The sequence below is a fragment of the Silene latifolia genome, chromosome 2 (assembly GCF_048544455.1).
Source record: "Silene latifolia isolate original U9 population chromosome 2, ASM4854445v1, whole genome shotgun sequence".
Taxonomy (NCBI): domain Eukaryota; kingdom Viridiplantae; phylum Streptophyta; class Magnoliopsida; order Caryophyllales; family Caryophyllaceae; genus Silene; species Silene latifolia.
The window spans coordinates 94,491,913-94,513,863 of record NC_133527.1 but is presented as its reverse complement, the minus strand read 5'-3'; the positions used below and the strand labels follow the sequence as shown (position 1 = coordinate 94,513,863).

General features: G+C 44.8%; 1 protein-coding gene across 1 annotated transcript; it reads left to right on the top strand.

The window, feature by feature from the left end:
• Positions 1–6,249: 6,249 nt before the first annotated feature.
• On the top strand, positions 6,250–8,167 carry LOC141641100 (uncharacterized). The gene is made up of 2 exons (XM_074449776.1): positions 6,250–7,203; positions 8,144–8,167. The coding sequence occupies exons 1-2, from the start codon at positions 6,250–6,252 to the stop codon at positions 8,165–8,167; spliced, it is 978 nt and encodes a 325-aa protein (XP_074305877.1).
• Positions 8,168–21,951: the final 13,784 nt, after the last annotated feature.

Sequence of the window (21,951 nt, the reverse complement as noted above, 5' to 3'; positions counted from 1 at the left end):
GGCAGGGGCATTACACAAACCAAAAGGCATCCTGCGATAAGCAAACACGCCCTGAGGACAAGCAAATGTAGTCTTAGCTTGATAAATGGGTGAATGGGATCCGAAAGAACCCCGAATACCCGTCTAAATAGCATAAAAATTTATGAGATGCTAACCTTTCTACCATTTGATCAATAAAAGGAAGGGGAAAGTGATCTTTCTTGGTGGCGGCATTAAGTCATCGTAATCTATACACATCCGCCAACCGGTCACTACTCGAGTAGGTATTAATTCATCCTTATCATTCTTAACTACAGTTGTCCCTCCTTTCTTCGGGACCACCTGCATCGAACTCACCCATTTAGAATTACCAACAGAATAAATAATACCGCGCGTCTAGCGCCTTCATTACCTCGGCTATCACAACATCCCGCATCTTCGGTTGTTGTGCGCCGACCGACCGTCGGCAAGGTTTGTGATCTTCCTCCAGCTCTATCCTATGCATACAAACATCGGGACTAATCCCCTTGATGTCGTCCAATGAATAACCCATTGCTTTCCTGTTTTTCTTAAGTACAGCTAACAAAGAAGTCAGCTGATCATCATCAAGCTTAGCACTAACAATGACTGGATATTGCTCAGTATCGTCTAAGAAAACGTATTTAAGATGAGAAGGAAGAGGCTTACGTTCCGGTACCTTTACCTCAATGGAGCAAAGAGTGCTAATCATCTGTTCCACTTGCTCTCCCTCGCGCTCATCTAAATCATCAACAAGCAAATCCAACACAGCGTCATCGTCGTTTGGGCTATCTGCGCACTCATCAAAAAGCATAAGAGCTTCTAGTGGGTCCTTCATAAAAGAACCCGACCAGAAGTCATAAATAGACTCGTCAATAATATCAACCGAATAGCAAGTATCCTCTATCATTGGTCGAGCCAAAGTACTAGGCAGACTGAAAGTGATCGCGTCATCCCCTACTGCAAGAGTCAAACGCCCTTGTCTGACATCAATAACAGCCCCAGCTGTACAAAGGAAAGGTCTTCCTAAGATAATTGGGGTCCGGGTGTCCTCAGCTATATCTAAAACAATGAAAGTACGGTAAGAAAAGTCTTCCTAAGACAATGAAAGGAAGGGTCCGGGTGTCCTAACAGATCTATCAGCCATCTGTAGGGTAATGTTAGTCACTTTAAAATGACTCATGTTCAGTTTCTTGCAGACAGGAAGGGGCATGACGCTAACACTGGCTTCTAAATCACAAAGAGCCTGATCAATGACCACATTGCCTATAATACAGGTAATAGAAAAGCTGCCCGGGTCTTTCATTTTAGGTGGCCCCTTATTTAAAATCAAATTACTAGACTCTTCCATAAATGAAATCGTCTCAAATTCACTTAAATTTCTCTTACGCGTCACAATATCTTTCATAAACTTAGCGTAAGTAGGTACCTGAGTAACAAGTTCGGAAAAAGGGACAGTTACCTGGAGGTTCTTCACAACGTCCACAAACTTACCGTAGCGTCGCTCGATCTTTGCGTCCTTCAGACGACCTGGGAAGGGCACTCTGGTAGCAATGAGTGGACCCGCAACTTTCTCTTTACCTTTATCAATGCGTGACATCTCCGCAGCAGGGGAAGATGACACGGTAGCGGAATTAGATAGTAAAATAGGATCTCCGCCACTTCTGGTACTCGATCGAGCACAATTACCACTCGATCGAGTGGTTTCACATTGCAATATACTCGATCGACCATTTTTCTTACTCGATCGAGTGATGTCCTTTTCTGATTTACTCGATCGAGCGTTTTTATCACTCGATCGAGTGAGTTCTTCAGCAAATTCAGTTGATCGAGTAAGAATATCACTCGATCGACCATCGTCAATTAGTGCACTACTCGATCGACCAGTATTTTCACTCAATCGAGTGATGGGATGAATTGATTCACTCGATCGAGTTGATTTTTCACTCGATCGAGTGTCTGCATTGTACGCAGCTAGTAGTTCTTCTAAGAACTCATCTATATCATCCTCCGGGGCATCGTCAGCTATCAAAACCCCGTCTTCTGGTACTTTTGGCCCCTCTTGAGTAAGGCCAACTTGGAGATTCGTCGCTTTAACTGGATTGCATGTCGTTACAAGCTTGGCTTCGTCACTCGCGAGTGTTAACTGCGCGACTTGTTCCCTCAGTTCAGCTATGACCGTTTCTTTGCTATTGCACTTCTCATCAAACTGTTGTGATATGCTCATCACAAAGGATTTTAATTCAGCAATTTCTTCATTTGCAAAAGGAGAAACCGGTTGCGGCGCTGGCGTAGAAGGAGTAGAGACATTCTTTATTTCTTCATACAACTGAGAAAAAGGAACTCCTTGCTTGTACTTCTGGTAGGCAAGGACTCGCTCTACACTTTCCATGTACCCAATAGGGTCATGCCCTTTCATGCCGCATCTACCACATGGCTCTATATGCTCAGTAATCAAACAAACCTGTAAATTAGGCATTCTGTCAAATAGACTGACAAAGCAACGAATTATCTGCAAAACAAATCAAAACTTTGCAGAAATGAGATCAGCCTCAAGGAATAAATTCCTTGAGACAAGAAATAAACTTAAATAAAGCACAAAATTGCGCCACCTCCCCGGCAACGGCGCCAAAATTTGACACGTCGGTCGTATACCTGTCAAAAATACCAACTGGCTCTAACTAATATAGCTAGGGAAGTCGGGTCGATCTCCACATGGAGATGGGAAGATGTCAGCTTTGTCTAAGTTCATCTCGGTAACCAAATGGGGGGTTTTAAATGATTGCTTCTAAACTAATGAGAGTAAGGAAGAGAAATAAAGTAGAGAAAATAAGGAAGAAAAACAGGGGTAAATCAGATAAAAGGGGGAAATATGCTAGGAATCGGTCCACCGTGGCAGTTACACTATCGGATCAACTGAGTCCATTAAATTATTGATAATAAGAGAGAGGTCGTCACCTTTCGGTCCTTAAACCTACGATTATACCCTTTCGGTCTCTAATCGCCCTAGGGTCTTCCTAACTTAGCTTTCGCCCTAATTAGGTGTCGCCTATTGTAATTAAGCAAGCCTTCCCTTCCAATCTTTCGATCCAGGTCGGGGGTAACTAATTAATCGCTCTCCTGCATGCATTCATTCAACCTAAACACAATTATATTACTTAATACAATTCTTGTCGCAAAGCTAACCTAATCATATCGATCCTAACATGTTTCTACCACGGTTTCCCTAATCCTAACATATTAAAGGAATTAGCTACGCCTCATCATCGAATTAACAAAAACAACATATAAATAATTAACACTAAACATTAAAGCAAACTAATAAAGATCGAATAAGGTAGAGATGAAATAATAGGGGAAAACAACAACACAATAGCAATAGTAATTATAATTAAAAGATAAAAGAAGAATGATAGTACCAATCGTAATCTAATTCCGAGTAGAAAAGTATAGAGTAAAAATGTATGAGAGAACCCAGAGTGTCGAAGAGAAGGGAGAGCGGAGTTACGTTGTTCACTCCTCTAGTCTTATACGAAAAATCCACTCTAAACCTAATCTATGGACTAATTACAAAAGCCCATACGAAATTAGGCGAAAAATAAACAATAGCAGGACAAACCACTCGATCGAGTCGAACTAAACCACTCGATCGAGCAACTGAGCACAAAACCTCTCGATCGAGTGGAATTAAACCACTCGATCGAGTACTTCTCGCAATGTCTTATCTTGTATAAACTTGGACTGCTCGATCGAGCAACTTGGAGCATATAAAGCATTCGATCGAGTAATAAATCACTCGATCAAGCTGTTTAAGCACGTTAAACCTTGAAATGCTTCCCGAATCCAGTTCACGCGTCTTCCAAATGTTAGATTTCCAAGCTCCGGCTCCTCGTTCTCCAAAAATGCATGCAAATGGGACGAATTAAGGCTCGATTTAGCTCCTCTTTGGTTAATTCCTGCAAATTACATAAAACGAACCAAAGTAGAATATTCGGGGGTATTTGTAGCTAGATGCTACATAAAAAGTACAGAAATGCGTGTAAAAATGAGGTAAAAACCTTATATAAAATACACGCATCAGAGAGCATCACGACGCACTCATTATAACTCTGTCAATGGCTAACTGCACAGTTAGAAAGGTCCTGGTAGATGTTGGTAGTTCGGTCAACTTGATCATGTTGAAAACTATAGAAAACATGGGTTTCAGCGAGAAAGATTTGCAGAAGAAGACAATCCCGCTGGTAGGATTCAGTAGGGAGATAGCCAGCTCATTGGGTGAGATAGTAATCCTAACCTACGTGGGAGGAGTCAACAAGCAGGTAAAGTACTTAGTCATAAATGGACCCTCTACCTACAACGTCATCCTTGGAAGACCATGGCTGCACCTGATGAAGGCAGTTCCCTCAACATATCATCAATGCATAAAATTCCCCACGCCAGGGGAGTAGAAACAATACGAGGAGACCAGGAGGAAGCTAGAAGCTGCTACAAGAAAGCACTAAAGTGCACTGCCAGCCCCCCAGCATAGCAATTACAGATGCAACACGTCCAGGACGAATACATTGAGCCTCCAGCTGAGGAGCTAGATCAGATCAACCTGGACGAGCTGCACCCAGAGAGGACCGTGTTAATTGGAGCTGGATGTACAGGAAACCTGAGGCAGCACCTAATCAAATTCTTACAAGATAACATAGATTGTTTCGCATGGTCGCATGACGACATGATAGGAAAAGACCCGTCCATCATAACACACAAACTCAGCGTGGACCCAAAATGCAAGCCCATCCAGCAGAGACGGAGAAAGTTCGCAGCTGAGAGAAATAAGGTGATCAACCAGGAGGTAGACAGCCTACTGGCAACAAGCAAAATAAGAGAGGTAAAATACCCAGAGTGGTGGTCAAACGTAGTAGTGGTACCTAAGAAGAATGGAAAATAGAGAGTGTGCGTGGACTTCACTGACCTCAACAAGGCATGTCCCAAGGATCCTTTCCCGTTACCACACATTGACGCAATGGTGGACGCAACAGCTGGACATGAAATGTTAACATTCCTGGATGCTTGGAGTGGTTACAATCAAATCAAGATGGATCCTGCAGATCAAGAAAAAACAGCATTCATGTCTGAGAGAGGAATATATTGTTACAATGTCATGCCATTCGGACTAAAGAACGCAGGGTCCACATACCAAAGGCTGGTCAACCGTATGTTCAAAGAACAGATAGGAAGAATCATGGAGGTATATATCGATGATATGGTGGTGAAATCAGAAAAAGCCACAGATCACATACAGCATCTGGCAGAAACATTCAATACCCTCAGAGAATACAAAATGAACCTAAATTCGTCCAAATGCACCTTTGGAGTGTCTTCCGACAAGTTCTTGGGTTACATTGTAACCCAAAGGGGATATAAGCCAGCATCGAGCAGATTAAGGCTGTATTACAGCTGGAGTAACCAGAAAATCCAAAGGACGTGCAGAGACTAGCTGGCAAAGTAGCACCCTTGAGCAGGTTCATCTCAAGATCCTCGGACAAGTGCAGACTATTCTACGACATACTGAGGAAGAGCCAGAAGTTTGAGTGGGCTGCAGACCACGAGCACGCATTTAGGGAGCTGAAGCGCTACCTCAGCAGCCCACCATTACTATCAAAACCGGAGCCAGGAGAACCACTGTTCCTTTACTTAGCTATCACAGAGGTAGCAGTCAGTGCAGTTCTAGTCAGAGAGCAGGATAAGGAGCAAAAGCCAGTCTATTACGTAAGCAAGTCTCTGCTGCTAGCAGAGACCAAGTACACATCTCTTAAAAATTTAGTATTGGCACTGGTCGTTGCATCTTATAAGTTGCGCCCCTACTTTGAGTCCCACGCCATACATGTTGTGACTAATTACCCATTGAAATCCGTGATGAGGAAACCTGAGCTATCAGGTAGAATGTCAAAATGGTTCGTCCACCTTAGTGGATATGACATCAGGTATGACCCTAGGACAACCATCAAGTCACAGGCGCTGGCAGTCTTCATGTCAGACTTCAGCCCAGCTATCCAGAATCTAGAAGATGAGGAGATCCTAACCCTCAAAGGGAACAGGGAAACAGAGGTTTGGCAGATGCACATCGATAGAGCCTCAAACCAGAGGGAGGAAGGTGTAGGACTAATCTTGCAGTCACCGTAGGGGGATCTGATAGCGCAGGCAGTAAGATGTGAATTCAAGGCGACCAACAATGAAACAGAGTACGAGGCCTTGATACTGGGAATGCAGCTGGCTCTGGAGTTGGGAGTCAGGAACCTGCAGATATCCAGTGACTCTTTGCTAATAGTTAACCATGTGAACGATGAATTTATAGCCAGGGACTCAAAGATGATTGTCTACTTAAAAGTGGCAAAGGAGCTGAAGCAAAAATTAAAAGATTGCAAGCTCAAACAGATTCCCAAAGATCAAAATGTGGAGGCAGATGCCCTAGAAACCCTGGGGGCAACCTTTAAGCCGACAGAACTATCCAGCATCCCCATTGCGCACATGCTGAAACCTTCCATCCAAAAATTAGAAGAGATGGACATAGGAGAATTGGAGGGCCAACAAGATGAGCCGGCAGTTCAGACAACTACAGAAGGCCAGTCGGCTGCCCAGCTGGATGACCAGCCAGCTGACCAGACACTTAATCAACCAGCTACCCAGGCAGATGACTGGGATTGGCGGACACCTTACTTAGATTGGCTACGGCACAACAAGCTGCCAGATGACAAGAAGGAGATAAGAGGTTTCAAAATGAAAGCTTCCATATTCATATTAATTGATGATGTGCTTTTCATAAAATCAGTGGCAAGTCCCTATCTACGGTGCCTGGATAAGCAAGAAGCACAGACTGTGTTGCATGCCCTCCACAGTGGCGAATGCGGAAACCAAGCAGGGGGCAGGACTCTGTCAACCAAAGGCCTCGGACAAGGCTACTTTTGGCCCACAATGAGGGCAGATTCAGCAGAATACGCCCGCAAGTGTGATGCCTGCCAGCGCGCAGCACCAATGATCGATCAGCCAGCAGAGCCCCTACACCCCATCATTTCTCCTTGGCCATTCATGACATGGGGAATGGATATAGTGGGTCATCTGCCTAGAGCCACAGGAAACAGAATATGGATGCTAGCGATGATAGATTATTTCTCCAAGTGGATAGAAGCTGAAGCGTTCACAGAAATAAAAGACAAACAGGTCATCTCTTTTATTAAACGAAATATCATCTGCAGGTTTGGTATCCCATCAGAAATCATATGTGACAACGGTTCACAATTCATCTCCAACGATACCGAGGGATACTGTGCCAGATGGAACATCACTCTAAAGAAATCAGCACCCAGGACTCCAAAGTCCAACGGACAAGCTGAATCCAGCAACAAGATAATCATGGATAATCTAAGAAGGAGGTTACAGAAGTTAGGAGGAAAGTGGGCAGATGAGTTGGCACTAGTGTTATGGTCAGACAGAACGACGCCAAAGATAGCAACAGGCCAAACCTCCTTCAGCCTGGTGTTTGGTGCGGAGGCAGTAATTCCATCAGAGGTTCTAGTTCCAACCCACAGGTATGGATGTATGGCAGGGGAACTGAACAATGCAGAGATGATCAGAAGCCTGGACACGGTAGATGAGCTGCGAGCAAGTGCAAAAATACGTCTGGCTGCCTACAAGCAGTCAGTCGCCAGATGTTACAACAAGAATGTAAAAGTCAGGCTCCTAGAGGTAGGAGACCTGGTTCTCCGTGAAGTGTTTCAAAACACCAAAAATCGGAAGGCATGCAAATTCGCCTATAAATGGGAAGGACCATACCAGAGAGAAGGAGTTGTTGGCCATGGCGCATACAGATTAATGACCATGGACGGTCAAATCTTACAAAATCCATGGAACAAACTTCACCTGAAGAGGTATTACTTTTAATAATAAGTAGAGTTTAGTGTACAGAGTAGTGTATTAAAAAAACGGCAGTAGGCATACTACCAATTTTGTGTCATTTTCTTTTACTTTTATTTCTTTCAACTTTAAAAGCTACTATTGGAGTTGTGTGGTCTGTGAGCTTCCTGGGACCACAATTGCTCTGGTACCCCATGAGATGGCATCAGGTACTTCACATCGCTCTGATAAGATTTTCTATTTTCAGGCTTCTCTAGATGTATCACTCTGAACTCTAATATCTATGGTACGTTAAAAGTGTATCTAGAAGGACTATCAACTGCAAACGTGGGTTGACAAGGCACACGGCACTCTAACATGCCTAACCAACATTTCTCCATTAGGAGCACCCTCACCAGGCGGACTGTGGAACATACAAAAAGGAGCCTGGCTGATAGCTTAAAGCTTATCCAGCTACCCCTGATACCACCCCCGGACGTAGCTCGCAATAAACGCAATTAATCAGGGCCCCAGCATGTATGCACACACATATGGAACGCAGGGATCTCTAAGCTACCAGAATCCTGCAACGTCCCATCTATCCTAGAATGACGATAAACTTGCCTAAGGTACACCCCTGTTGGCTTTGAACATGATGAACACACCTTGCGTCATGAACAAGGTTAAGTAATCAAATTGCGGCATACGCCTAAATCATTCATCAGACTGACAAGGCAGCTAGCTGAGTCCAAATCAGCCTCTTCGGGCTGACACGACTAGTCTAAATCAACCTCAAAGGTTGACACAGCCACCTCCCTTACAATGTGGCATACGCCTAAATTAGTCAGCAGACTGACACGGCAGCTAGCTAAGTCTAAATCAGCCCTCCCAGGCTGATACGACTTACCTAAATCAGCCAGCAGGCTGACACGGCAGCTTCCTAAGCTAAACATAATAGCAAGAAGTATAATACACAAGATATAACGGAAATTAAACTTGCCAAACTAGGGCAAGAGGCATTTCAAAATTGGCCTAAAAATGCGGCCTCAAGTTCAAGTTGCCACCACGGCGAGCAAACAAAAACGGAAATTGTTTAAAAATTTTACAAGTCTACCCACATAGGGTCAGACCACCACCCAAAAGTTTGAAACTAAAAAACTTTTAACATTAGGTCACATTGATGACCTCCACTTCAGGCACCTCCTCTGCCTCCTCCTACAAACTTCCCGTTTCAGGTACAGAACAAGCTTGCACGCCCTCAGCAACAGTGGCCTTTTGAGCTCCTTCAGCTGCAGCAGCCTCCTGAAATGAGCCAGCATCCCCAACAGCTGCCTGCTCCGCCAGCGCAGGAGAATTCACCTCTTCGACCTCAGGCATCAGAATGCTCAGATCAGGCTGAACCGGGTACAGGGTCTCCAGATGCCTTTCTTCCTCCTCAATAGCTTTCAGGGATTGAGGCTCGTCAAGTGCAGCATGCATCCCGCTGATCTTTCCCCGCCAGGTAGCATAAACAACAATATTGGTGGCCAGGGAGTTCAGCTCGCTGATCCTCTCGTCAGAGCGCTTGAGAGAGTCAGAGAAGGTAGTGCAGACTTCCTGGGTACGCGCCAGCTGCTCAGCTCCCTCCTTTAGCTTCTTCCTGGTGCTAGCAAGCTCAGCTTTCAGCTCCACCACCCTTCCCCGCAAGTCAGAACGATGTTGTTCCAACTCAGCGATGGTCCCCGTCAGCTTCTGATTCTTGGCATTGGTGGCACAACTGGTGGTCTGTACCACGTTGATCATCTTTCTGTTGTAGAGGGCTGACTGAAAGGCCTGAAGGCAGGAAAAGAAGAGTTAGCAGAATGGATATGAATAGTTCAGAGCAGGTAGAGGCGGAGGGATACTCACCATAAAAGCATTGTGTACATCATTTTCAGCCATCTCCTCTGAGGAGAACTCTGATAAAGCTTCCACCAGGGAAGGGAAGAGAATCTGGTCGATTTCAGGCCAATAAGGCACCTTGTCAACATCCCCAAAACCATCAGGGAAGTGGGCAATAATGCCTCCACTAGCGGCAGCAGGAGGACTAGCAGGTGGAGTAGGAGGATGACGGGATAATGGCCTGACTTCTAAGGGCTCAGGACGAGCAGCGCTGGAGGGGGTGGGGGAGACTGGAAGGAAGCAGTAGGGGCACTCCTCTTAGAGGCAGAAGCTATGTCAGGGCTCGTAGCTGATCTCTTTCTTTTAGCACTCTGGAGGATGGCCTCCAAAGGGTCAAGTTTTGAACCTACAGGCAGCTAAAATTTCAGATGTCAGAAGCACCATAAGGTCAGCAAGATTACATACAAGCAAAAGATAGCGCGAAGTGGCTTACCAGAGGACATGCTGTGGGTTGATTGTTGTGGGTTGGAGGAAGAAGCAGGTGAGAAACCAGGGAGCAGATCAGGAAACTTTCTCTCAGACTCGGGGATGCAGAACAGCTTCTTGCGAGCAGATATCGGGTCACCCAGACGAGTCAGGTAGCAGGGACCTACACGAAAGCAACAAAGTAAGCCAGTAAGCATTAAGGTGAACAAATCAGGCGTCAGGAAAGCCGCTTACTCGAAGTAATGACCCATTTCTCGAAGATGTAGTCAGCAGGCAGCTGGATAGAAGCCGTCCTCACATAAAAGAAGTCCTCAAACCACTTCTCATCCCTGGATTTTGACACGTGCCTGAAGGGGGTCTCACCAGAGCCCCGGAAGGAAAATTGGCCTCTTCCCAGAGACCTGATATCATACATATGGGCCATATCACCCAAGGAGATAGAGCTGCCGGTATTCTGGCTAGCGGTCAGAGAGTAGAGGAGCACCCTCCAAATTTTGGCAGAAATTTGTGCCATAGAAAAGTTGTTGGTAAAAAGGAAGTCTTGCATAAGCATTAGAAAAGGAAAACGAAGGCCGTACCTAAACGGATAAAGGTAAAAGCAGACCCATCCCGGACGGATGGCATCCGCTTTCTGACCCGGCTTCGGGATAGCAATATCGACCCCATCGCCAAGGCCAAGCAAACCCTTAATCAAGGGGATGTCGGCGGTAGTCAAAGCAGAGTTGCAATCGTGGGGGTGAACGAAAAGATTCCGGGAAGGGAAGACGGGGTCAGGGTTTTGGTCGATTGGGGCGAAAGTTGAAACAGTGTGTCGAGTTTTGCCCATGGTTGGAGGAAAGAAAGAAAAGAGGGAAAACTTAAAGAAAGGTGATAAGGAGGAAGTACCTGGGAAAGAGACGGCGGCAAAGAGGAGTGGAGTCCGGCGAGGGATTAAAGGGGAGAGGATGGGTTTTTGGTAGGTAGGAGGGTTTTAAATTCTTTGGAGTTAATGAAGTGGGAAAGGGAGTTGAGATTATAAAGGAAGAGAGAGAGGGGGAGCGCGAGAAATGAGGGAGAGAAAGGATAGGGGCAATGATGAGTACTGTAATACTACGGTTTTATGTGTCTCTGGGTACTCTATCGAGTGGGCCTTACTCTATCGAGTAAAGGTGTTTTGTTTTACGAAACAGTAGTCTGTCTGTAGGGTACTCGATCGAGTAGCCTTGGTACTCGATCGAGTAAGTGGCACTCGATCGAGTACGTTAGTTACTCGATCGAGTAGGTCGGTTAACGGGCATTATTTTGACGGGTTTTGTTAATAACACGGATTAGTATATAATTCATACCGTCATCTTTGTTAAACACTTTTACAAACCTAATAATCTTAAAAAGGAGAATGAGATACGTTATTCGCATCATCCGTGTTATTGGCAAATCCCGGAGCTTGAGAGGTCGGATTTCATCATTCTTTGTGTCCTTGTGATCCTTGCGTCGAGAGTAAGAACTACATACCAATTTTTATAGCTTTTAATAAACTTTGTTTAAACCCTAATTTGGGGGATTGGGGGTTTTGATGGTTAATTGTGATTGTTAGTGATTATATGATTATGTGAATAGGAGGAGGATTCGTAGAAGAGCGTTTTTTAGACATCTGGTAGATCGTCTGCTGCTTGTGATTGCATTTCAGGTAGGGTTTTCCCTACTCGGTATTAGGTACATGATATGTGTGGTGATTTGTACTGTAGTTAGTATTGTTGATTATTTCAGACGGTTGTTGAGTTTGTATTGTGATTGCTGATTATCTGTCTGTGTTCTTCGGGGCGTGTCCCTGGCTGAGTGGAGTCACTTGCGGGAGTGGCTTCACGCCCATGATTCGCCTTCTATGGAACCCGCCACAGAAGGGATGTGCACATTAATGGACGTGGGTTTATCGCTCGATGGAGATGAGCGGGGATTTGGCGCGTACGGCTGCGGTCCCCCACTGGCGGTGTGGAGTATCTATTGCGATGGGTACTCTGGCAGGGCTACACACTTTAGTGTGTAGTCAATTACGTGGAGATTGTTCATGGAGACCGGGGTTTGATGTGACGATTGTGCTGTTTGGAAAAATTGTCGTATTGTATCATGTTTTGTGTAATTTGTACTGACCCCGTTTAATTGTTTTAAAAACTGTGGTGATCCATTCGGGGATGGTGAGCAGTTTTTCAGCAGGTTTGACTAGAGGCATTTGGGCTAGCTGGGATGTGTCACCACGAGCTAAATAGAGTCTTCCGTTGTCATACTTTAGTTGTTTAAACCTTTGATTTTTGAGAACATGTATTGTACGTTTTATCAGTTTGGTTTTGGAATTGTAATCACTTTAAACAGTTTGGCTATTTAAATTATGTTTCTTTATTGTCATTTGATTATCATTGCCTCGGGAAACCGAGATGGTGACGTTCTTATACCTGAGTGGTCCTGGTAAGGCACTTGGAGTATGGGGGTGTCACAAAGTGATATCAGAGCGATGGTCCTGAAACCTGAAACCAATGAATCTAATGAACATAGGGAGTCAATTAAAATGAACCCGGGGTAAAGGTTGTAGGAGCTAATGCAAAGGCTTGGGAGACGTTCTAAAGTCGTGAACTCGCCCTGTAATTTTGAACCGGACACATGGTGGTACGTGTCAGGGTCGTAAGTGTTGTCTTTTGTTATGTATGTGTACCTAATAGCAGGTGTTGTGAACTGTTGGATGTTGGATGTGGAGAATTGGGAGTATGGATAAAAGTTGAAGGAGATGTGTTTGCATGTTGAATTGAATGAAAAGTATGTTGCGTGTTTATAATGTGGCATTTTGATAACATGAATAGATCATTTTAATGATTATATAAGGAGTTGCGCGTATTTGCATGCGTAGTTATGATTATTTTGTTAAACTTATAAAACTTGTATATTATGTTGGGAATGAAAGATAAACATGCGGGTAGTTTATACGAGTCTGCATGACTCGATCGAGTGGGGGGCACTCGATCGAGTGGGTGAGGCACTCAATTGAGTGGGTGTGACTCGGTCGAGTAGGTAGTTTGATGTTTTCTGGACAGAACCGTGTTTTTGGGTACTTGATCGAGTACATAGGGGCACTCGATCGAGTAGGGTGCGCTCGATCGAGTGTCTTGTCAGCTCGGTCGAGTATGTTTTTGGGCAGGAGTCTGTTTAGGTTCTGGAGTCGAGGCACTCGATCGAGTAGGTTGGGCACTCGATCGAGTGGCCTCAACTCGATCGAGTGGATTCTGGTACTCGATCGAGTGGGGCATGTGCAGGTTGTATACGTGTTTTGGGTTATAGTATGCGTGTCTATATCTACCTTTTCTTATATAGTTACAAGATGTCGCCAAAGAGAAACGCCCTTTATGCTAGAGCTGAGAGCATGACCACCGATGACATAGTTAAGATGTTGGAGCACCAAGATGCTCTTACGGAAGCTTTAAAGAGAGTGGGGAAGGATAAGGATGTTGATCATTCAAAGACTAGTCTCTACATAGCGAGGTTTAACCCAAAAGAGTACAAGGGGACCGGGGAGCCAATTCTTCTGGATAATTGGCATAGAGAGATGGAGAACATCCTGGATTTGGTGCACTGCTCGGATGAGATGAAAGTGGAATAAGCTGCGTTCTACTTGAGGGAGGCGGCAGGTGAGTGGTGGGATAAGGTAAAGGTGAACGCTAGGGATATGTATGCGAGGCAGGGGTTACCTGCTATTCCTTGGAAGGAGTTTAGAAAGGCTATGAGGCGAGAGTTCGTGCCGGAGCATGTGAGGAGTAAGTTGAGAGAGGAGTTCGATGGGTTGAAGATGACAGCTGACATGACAGTGGCTGAGTACTACCGATAGTTTAATGAGAAGTCTAGGTATGCTGAGGATATGGGATTGAGTGATGAGAACCTAGCTCTGAGGTTTGAGAAGGGTTTGACCCCCAAGATCATGGAGAAGTTACCTCTGGGAGTCCTTACGGATGTTAAGGAAGCTTATGAGAGAGTTGGGAGGGCTGAGCGACTAGTGGAGATGACCCGAGAGAGGGGTGCTGAGAAAAGAAAGGCTGAGAGGAGGGAGGTGGCCAATCCAACTATAATAAGGGTAACCACACTGAGGCGAGAGCATATTCATCGGCCTCGGGGTTTAGTGCTGGGGCTTCTTTCGGGAGAGGCCGTGGTAGTAGTGGGGGTAGCTGGGGTATGACCTGCTACAACTGTGGCGGTACGGGCCACAAGAGATATGAGTGCACCAGTGCGGTGAGTAGAGGTCTTCAAAGGTCGGGACAGGGGAGCTTTTCTCAGGGTTCTGCACAGAGTTATGCGAGCAACAGACCAGCTGGGTCATGGAACAACAGGGGGGTCAGAGCAACAACGGTGGGGGCAACCGCAATGGCGGTAACTCTTATTAGAAGCGTGCTACGAACACCAACAAGGGGTCGGGTGCTAAACCGGCTACTTCAGCTAGTACTGTCCAGGGAGGTGGGCAGAAGACCAGTGGCAAGCTGTTCATGATGGAGAAGAAAGCAGCTGAGGACGACGCTCATGTTATCACTGGTACTTTTCTTGTTAACGGTGTTTATACCTTTGTTTTGTTTGATTCGGGGGCATCACAATCGTTTGTATCCTCGAGTCATGTTAAACAGTTGGGTCTGAGAGAGTATGATTCTGTAAGGGAGGAAGTTTTTATACCTTCGGGTGAGTCTGTATCGTGTGGGAGGTTGTATAGAGATGTATCCATGATAGTTGGGCAAGTCGATCTACCTGTAGACTTGCTAGAGTTTCCTTTAGACGGTTTTGAGATGATAGTCGGGATGGATTGGTTAGGAAAGTACAAAGCTAAGATAGACTGTCATCCAAAGAAAGTGTCTCTGAGAGGTACTAAGGGAATTAGTGTGTCTTATCGTGGGTTTGTTGTCAAACTCAAAGTTAAGTTGATTGCAGCTGTGACCTTGAAGTCCTATTTGAGGAAGGGGTGCCTGATGATCTTGTGCCATGTGAGAGATGACAGGATGGAGAGTCCGACAGTTGATCAGATACCAGCTGTAGGGGAGTTTTCAGATGTCTTTCCAAGATAAGATTCCGGGGTTGCCACCGAAGAGGGAGATAGATTTCAGTGTTGAGCTGAAACCGGGGACGGGCCAATCTCTAAGGCACCGTACCGTATGAGTCCTAAGGAGTTGGAGGACCTCAGGAAGAAGCTAGATGATCTGATAGAGAGGGGATACATTAGACCTAGTGAATCACCATGGGGAGCACCAGTTCTTTTTGTGAAGAAGAAAGATGGGAGCCTGAGGTTGTGCATAGATTACAGGGAGTTGAACTGAGTGACGGTGAATAACAAGTGTGTCGAGTTTTGCCCATGGTCGGAGGAAAGAAAGAAAAGAGGGAAAAATTAAAGAAACGTGATAAGGAGGAAGTACCTGGAAAAGAGACGGCGGCAAAGAGGAGCGAAGTTCGGTGAGGGATTAAAGGGGAGAGGAAGGGTTTTTGGTAGGTAGGAGGGTTTTAAATTCTTTGGAGTTAATGAAGTGGGGAAGGGAGTTGAGATTATAAAGGAAGAGAGAGAGAGGGAGCGCAAGAAATGAGGGAGAGAAAGGATAGGGGCAATGATGAGTACTGTAATACTACGGTTTTATGTGTCTCTGGGTACTCTATCGAGTGGGCCTTACTCTGTCGACTAAGGGTGTTTTGTTTTACGAAACAGTAGTCTGTCTGTAGGGTACTCGATCGAGTAGCCTTTGTACTCGATCGAGTAAGTGGCACTCGATCGAGTACTGTTAGGCCTGGAAATCCGCAGACCACCCTGATCAGCATTTCATCTAAACCTGATTGCCAGGCTCTCAGGGTGCCAGGCTCTCAGGGCACATGAAGATAGGCGCCAGGCCATGGAGAGGACAACGGTCCAAATATCAGGACAATATTTGGCCATATCCGCGTATATTAATGGAAATAAATACGCAGCATTAAGTGTGAAGATTATGCAGTAAATACGGTAATTAAGAGGGAGATATTCAGCAATTATTACCAGCAATTATGGAGAATATTCAGCCTTCAATGCTTGATCATGCAGCCGTTCAAGATGGGAAAGCTATATAAAGAACACTTTAAAGATCTTAATGGGGGCATCATTCGTACACAAGAAGAAGAACACATATTACTTAGAGAAATACAAGTATTGTTGTTATCATAATAATATTCTCTCAAATCATATAGTGAAATCCTCTCCTGGCTTGGTACCCGTAGTTTTTTCCCATTCAAGGGTTTTCCACGTACAAAATTGTTTGTCTTATTATTTTTGTTATTTTACTTATAGCTCAATATCGTATCCTGACGACCTGATCAGTAATCTAATTAGAGCTAGTTAACCCTGCACAATATCACCCTGGCCTGATTTCGCCCTGCGCAAAATCCACACAAAACAATTGGCGACCACCGTGGGGCATCTAGCTCTTTAATCCTTTTTTCTTATCCTACAAAAAATTTAAAAACCTACAAAAATGGCCCAACCCACCGTTGAAGAACAGCTGAATGCAGCTCTCCAAAAAATCGCTGAGTTGGAAAGCCTGAAAGAAAAAGTGGCCCAAACTGAAGCAGAAATCCTGCAACTGAAAGAATCTGAGTCAGCCCTGAAGCAAAAATTGGAAAAAACCCAAGGGGCAGGCTCTAGATTCCAACCAGGAACCCCATTCTCATCAATCATCAAAAACATTGATTTCTCCAGTTTTGGGAGCCCAAATATCCCCAAAGCCATTAACGTAGATGGTGATGATGAGCCAAAAAACGATGATCAAGAGAAACCTGATGAATCTGCAGCGGCTATCATGATGGCAGTAGTTCAGGAGATCAAGAAACTCAATGAAAAATTCGACAAGATACCAGGAGTACCTGCCAGCATGGAAGAAGCTGCCCCTGACAGCTATGCTGATTCACCCTTCATAGACGAAATAGCCAAAGTAGACCTACCAAAGAAGTTCACAATTCCATCCATGAGGGTTTATGATGGAACCACGGATCCACAAAATCACGTGGCTCTTTACAAGCAGAAGATGTTGGCTGCATCTATTCCTAGCGAGTTCAGACAAGTTTGCATGTGCAAGAGGTTTGGAACGACCCTGACCGGCCCTGCCCTGCAATGGTACATCAACCTGCCTACTGGCAGCATCCATTCCTTTGCCAACCTGATCAACAGTTTCAACCAGCAGTTTGCAAGTAGCATGGAGTTGGAGAAACGATCCAGTGACCTTTACCGAGTTACACAGAAGCCTGATGAAACCCTCGGGACATTCCTTGCAAGATTCAATAAAGAGAAAGTATCTATACCCAGGTGTGACGTTGGAACAGCAGTGGAGGCATTCAGACAGGGGTTACTACCAAATAGTGACTTATACAGTGAGCTCACTAAGTATCCCTGCCACACCTTCGAAGATGTTCAGGCCAAGACCCTTGCCTTCATCAGGCTGGAAGAAGATAAAAGCTAAAAACTTGGATCACCCAGTGGACAAAGGGATCATGAAAGAAGCAATAGGAAAAGCAACAGAGGGAACAATTACAGACCTACTCCATATTCCAGGCCAGATCAGTCAGAAGTCAACCTGACTCATGAATATCATGGTAAGGCTAAGGTTTATCCACCTATCTCCGAACATAACTTTTGTGTTGATACTGCAGGATTGATCCAGAGGCTTGACAACATGGGAACAATTTGTTAGATGGCCCGGGAAGGTAGAAAATCCAAATCCCAGAAGAGACAATTCAAAATGGTGCGAATTTCACATGGATATTGGACACACCACGAATGATTGTTTCACCCTGAGGAAGGAAGTGGCCTACCTGCTAAAATCAGGATACTTAAAAGACCTGATCAAGTCAAAAGGCAAGAATGCAAACCAGGATAAAGAAAATCAGGAGCACAAGCAGGATCGCAGCCTCCCTCCACCACCACCACTCTATGAAGTAAAATTTATATCGGCGGTTCGAGATTTGTGGCCGACAAGCTCAAGAAGAAAAAGATAGCCAGGACACCAACGATCGTATCACTCTACAAGCCGGATCCGTCCCAACAATCACTTTCAACGATTGTGACTGGTGGGCGTTCGATGTTCATCATGATGGCCTGGTCATTTCTATGCAGATTGGAACAGCCACAGTAAGAAGGATCCTGGTAGATGGAGGCAGCTCAGTAAACCTGATCATGCTTGACGTACTGAAAGCCATGAAGATAAACGAGGATCAAATCACCAAAAAATCCAGTGTCCTAGTAGGGTTCAGTGGTGAAACCAGGAGCACTCTAGGAGAGATCCACCTCCCAACCTATGTGGAAGGAGTCTCATCCTATGAAAAGTTTGGGGTCCTTGACTGCTTGTCATCCTACAACGCCATCCTGGGCAGACCCTGGATTTACAATGTCAAGGTCGTACCACCAACCTATCACCAGTGCATCAAGATACCAACAGACTGGGGTATAGCCACAATCAAAGGGGATCACAAGACAGCCCAGGAGTGCTACACAGCAGCCTTGAAGCCTTCCAAGGCGGGTAAGTCCCCGGCATAACAATTACGAAGACACGTCAGGAGCACGTATGTAGCACCTCCCAGAATGGAAACAGATCAGGTAATTCTAGTCCCTGAGTACCCTGACAGGTATGTTTTAATAGGATCTGACATACCAGATAGTGTCAGGCCTGAACTGGTAAAATTCCTTAAAAATAAATCATCTTGGTTTTCTTGGTCACATTTTGATATGACTGGAATTAGCGCTGATATTATTACTCATAAGCTCAATGTTGACCCATCTTTTAAGCCTGTGCGCAAAGAAAAGGCGCAAATTCGCAAATTTGAAAGAAACACCATAATAAATGAAGAAGTAGAAAAACTCTTGGATATGGGGATGATCGGGGAAGTAATGTACCCCGAGTGGTGGCTAACGTAGTTGTTGTGCGAGAAAAAGAATGGAAAGTGGAGAGTCCGTGTAGACTACACTAACCCGAACAAAGCTTGCCCTAAAGATCCATTCCCCCGCCCATATTGATGCCATGGTAGACGCAACAAACACGCAGGCCACGAAATGCGACATTCATGGATGCTTCCAGTGGATTAAATCAAATAAAGATGCACCGCCGACCAGAGAGTATCGCATTCATTACAGCATCGAGGCATATCTTTATTACACTTTGCCATGCCTTTCGGCCTGAAGAACGCAGGAGCAACGTATCAGCGCCTAGTCAACATGATGTTTAAAGACCAGATAGGTGACATCATGGAAGTATACATAGATGACATGGTGGTGAAATCCAAGAATACAGAATATCATGTGAAGCACCTAGAAATAGCATTTGAGATATTAGAAAAATATAACATGAAGCTGAACCCTACAAAGTGCCACTTTGGGGTCTCTACAGGCAAATTTCTTGGATATATGGTCACAAAGATAGGCATAGAAGCAAGCCCTGAACAGATAAAGGCCATCCTGGAACTACAGTCACCCAAGTCTGTCAAAGATATCCAAAAATTGATAGGCCGGGTAGCTGCCCTGAACCGCTTTATATCAAGATCTTCTGAAAGATGCAAAACATTCTATAACCTCCTCAGGAAAAATAAACAATTCCAGTGGACGGACGAGCATGAGGCAACTTTCCAGGATCTAAAATCCTATTTATCATCTCCACCCCATCGGCTAAACCGAGAAAAGGGAGAACCTTTGTCAAGATATACCTATCATCACCGATAAAGCAATCGGTGCGATCTTGGTGAAAGAACAGACGGCAGCAACATCCGATCTACTATGTAAGTAAAAGCCTGCTAGATCTTTGAGTTGAGGTATGGACTACTTGAAAAATATGTTTTAGCTTTAATAATGTCATGTACCAAGTCGAGACCTTATTTTGAAAGTCACCTAATTATAGTCGGGACCAATTTACCCATAAAATCATCTGCGTAAACCCGAACTTTCAGCGGGATGGCCAAATGGTCGATGACAGATTAGCACATATGACATCTCCTTTGAACCCGGGCGCGATCAAATCGCAGCCCTAGCAGATTTTGTGGTCGACTTTGCCCTAAACGGAACCAGACCTAATAAAAGAGGTCAACCAACTAGAAAATAAAACCCTAGACCAAGAATGGACCTTGTTCATAGATGGGGCATCCAATGCCAGGGGGACAGGGTTAGGATTAGTACTTAGATCACCCCAGGGAGATGTAATAGCTCAGGCTGTAAGCTGTGAGTTCAAAGCTACCAACAATGAAGCAGAATATGAAGCCCTGATAGCAGGCTTAAAGGTATGTCTAGACCTCGGTGTTCAAAACCTAAAGGTAAAAACTGATTCACTCTTAATTGCCAATCAAATAAAGGGAATTTATACGGCTAAGGATGCAAAAATGATTTCGTATTTAGAATATGCAAAAAACCTTACCGCTAAATTTCCTTCATTTGATATAGATCAAATATCTAGAGACACGAATACCAGTGATGCTCGGCCAGCCTAGGTTCAAACTTTACCCCCACTATTTTTGATAAAATACTAATTGTGAACTTATTAGAGCCGACCATCAAAGAAACCGGAACAGTCAACCTCAATCAATCAGACGATAACTCTTGGACTAAACCTTATTATGATTGGTTTCTCCGAGGAATACTACCTCAGGGAAGACATGAGGCAAGGGCCTTTAGAATTAGAGCTTCATCTTATGCTATAATCAATAACACCTTATTCAAGAGATCGCAGGCTGGACCCTACCTGAGATGCTTGGAGCCTGACGAAGCCAAACTAGTACTTCAAGAGATACATGATGGACACTGTGGCAATCATAAAGGAGGAAAGAGCCTGGCAAGCAAAATTCTCAGACAAAGCACATCGGCCTACGCCGAGGGCCGATTGCCCGGAATACTCTTTAAAATGCGAAGCTTGCCAAGTTCATGCACCAATCATACATCAGCCATCTGAACTCCTTCATTCAATTTCCGCGCCCTGGCCATTTATAAAGTGGGTCATGGACATTGTGGGAAAATTGCCTGTAGCTCCAGGACAAAAAGTCTTCATGTTAGCCATGACTGATTACTTCTCCAAATGGATCGAGGCTGACTCTTACAGGCAGGTAACCGAAAAAGAAGTAATATACTTCATCAGGACAAACATTATTTGCAGATATGGAGTCCCATCAGAAATAGTATGTGACAATGGAACTCAATTCGTGGGTAAAAGGACCCAAGCATTTCGCAAGAATGGAATATCAACCCGGTAACATCGACCCCCGGATACCCAAAAGCTAATGGCCAGCAGAGTCAAGCAACAAGGTAGTCATAAGTCGCCTAAAAAAGAAGTTAAAAAGAAGACGAGGCGGATGGGTCAAGAACTCCCATTAGTACTATGGGCAGACAGACAACTCCAAAGACCGCAACAGCCGGACACCTTACTCCCTGGTGTATGGTGTGAAGCTGTCATTCTGCGGAAGTACGGGTACCAACATCCAGATGCGGCCTAAACAACGTTGAAACAAACAAAGACCGATGCAAGATAACTTAGTCCTAACGGAAGAACTAAGAGACGCCGCCAAAATCGGGATGGCATCATATCAACAAGCGTTGCCAGGACTTACAATAAAAACGTCGTGGTCGTGGTCTTCAAAGAAGGAGACCTTGTCCTACGCAAAGTATTTCCAAATAAAAAGGAGAAATTAGCAGGCAAGCTAGCTCCCACATGGGAAGGCCCCTACTTAATTGATTCAATTGTTGGACAAGGAGCA

Excerpts from the sequence above, each read along its gene's own strand:
- LOC141641100 (XM_074449776.1), top strand. The coding sequence starts at position 6,250 with ATGCAGCTGGCTCTGGAGTTGGGAGTCAGGAACCTGCAGATATCCAGT. Across the intron at positions 7,204-8,143 it reads CAGAAATAAAAGACAAACAG|GCTTCTCTAGATGTATCACT; the intron begins GTCATCTCTTTT and ends TTCTATTTTCAG.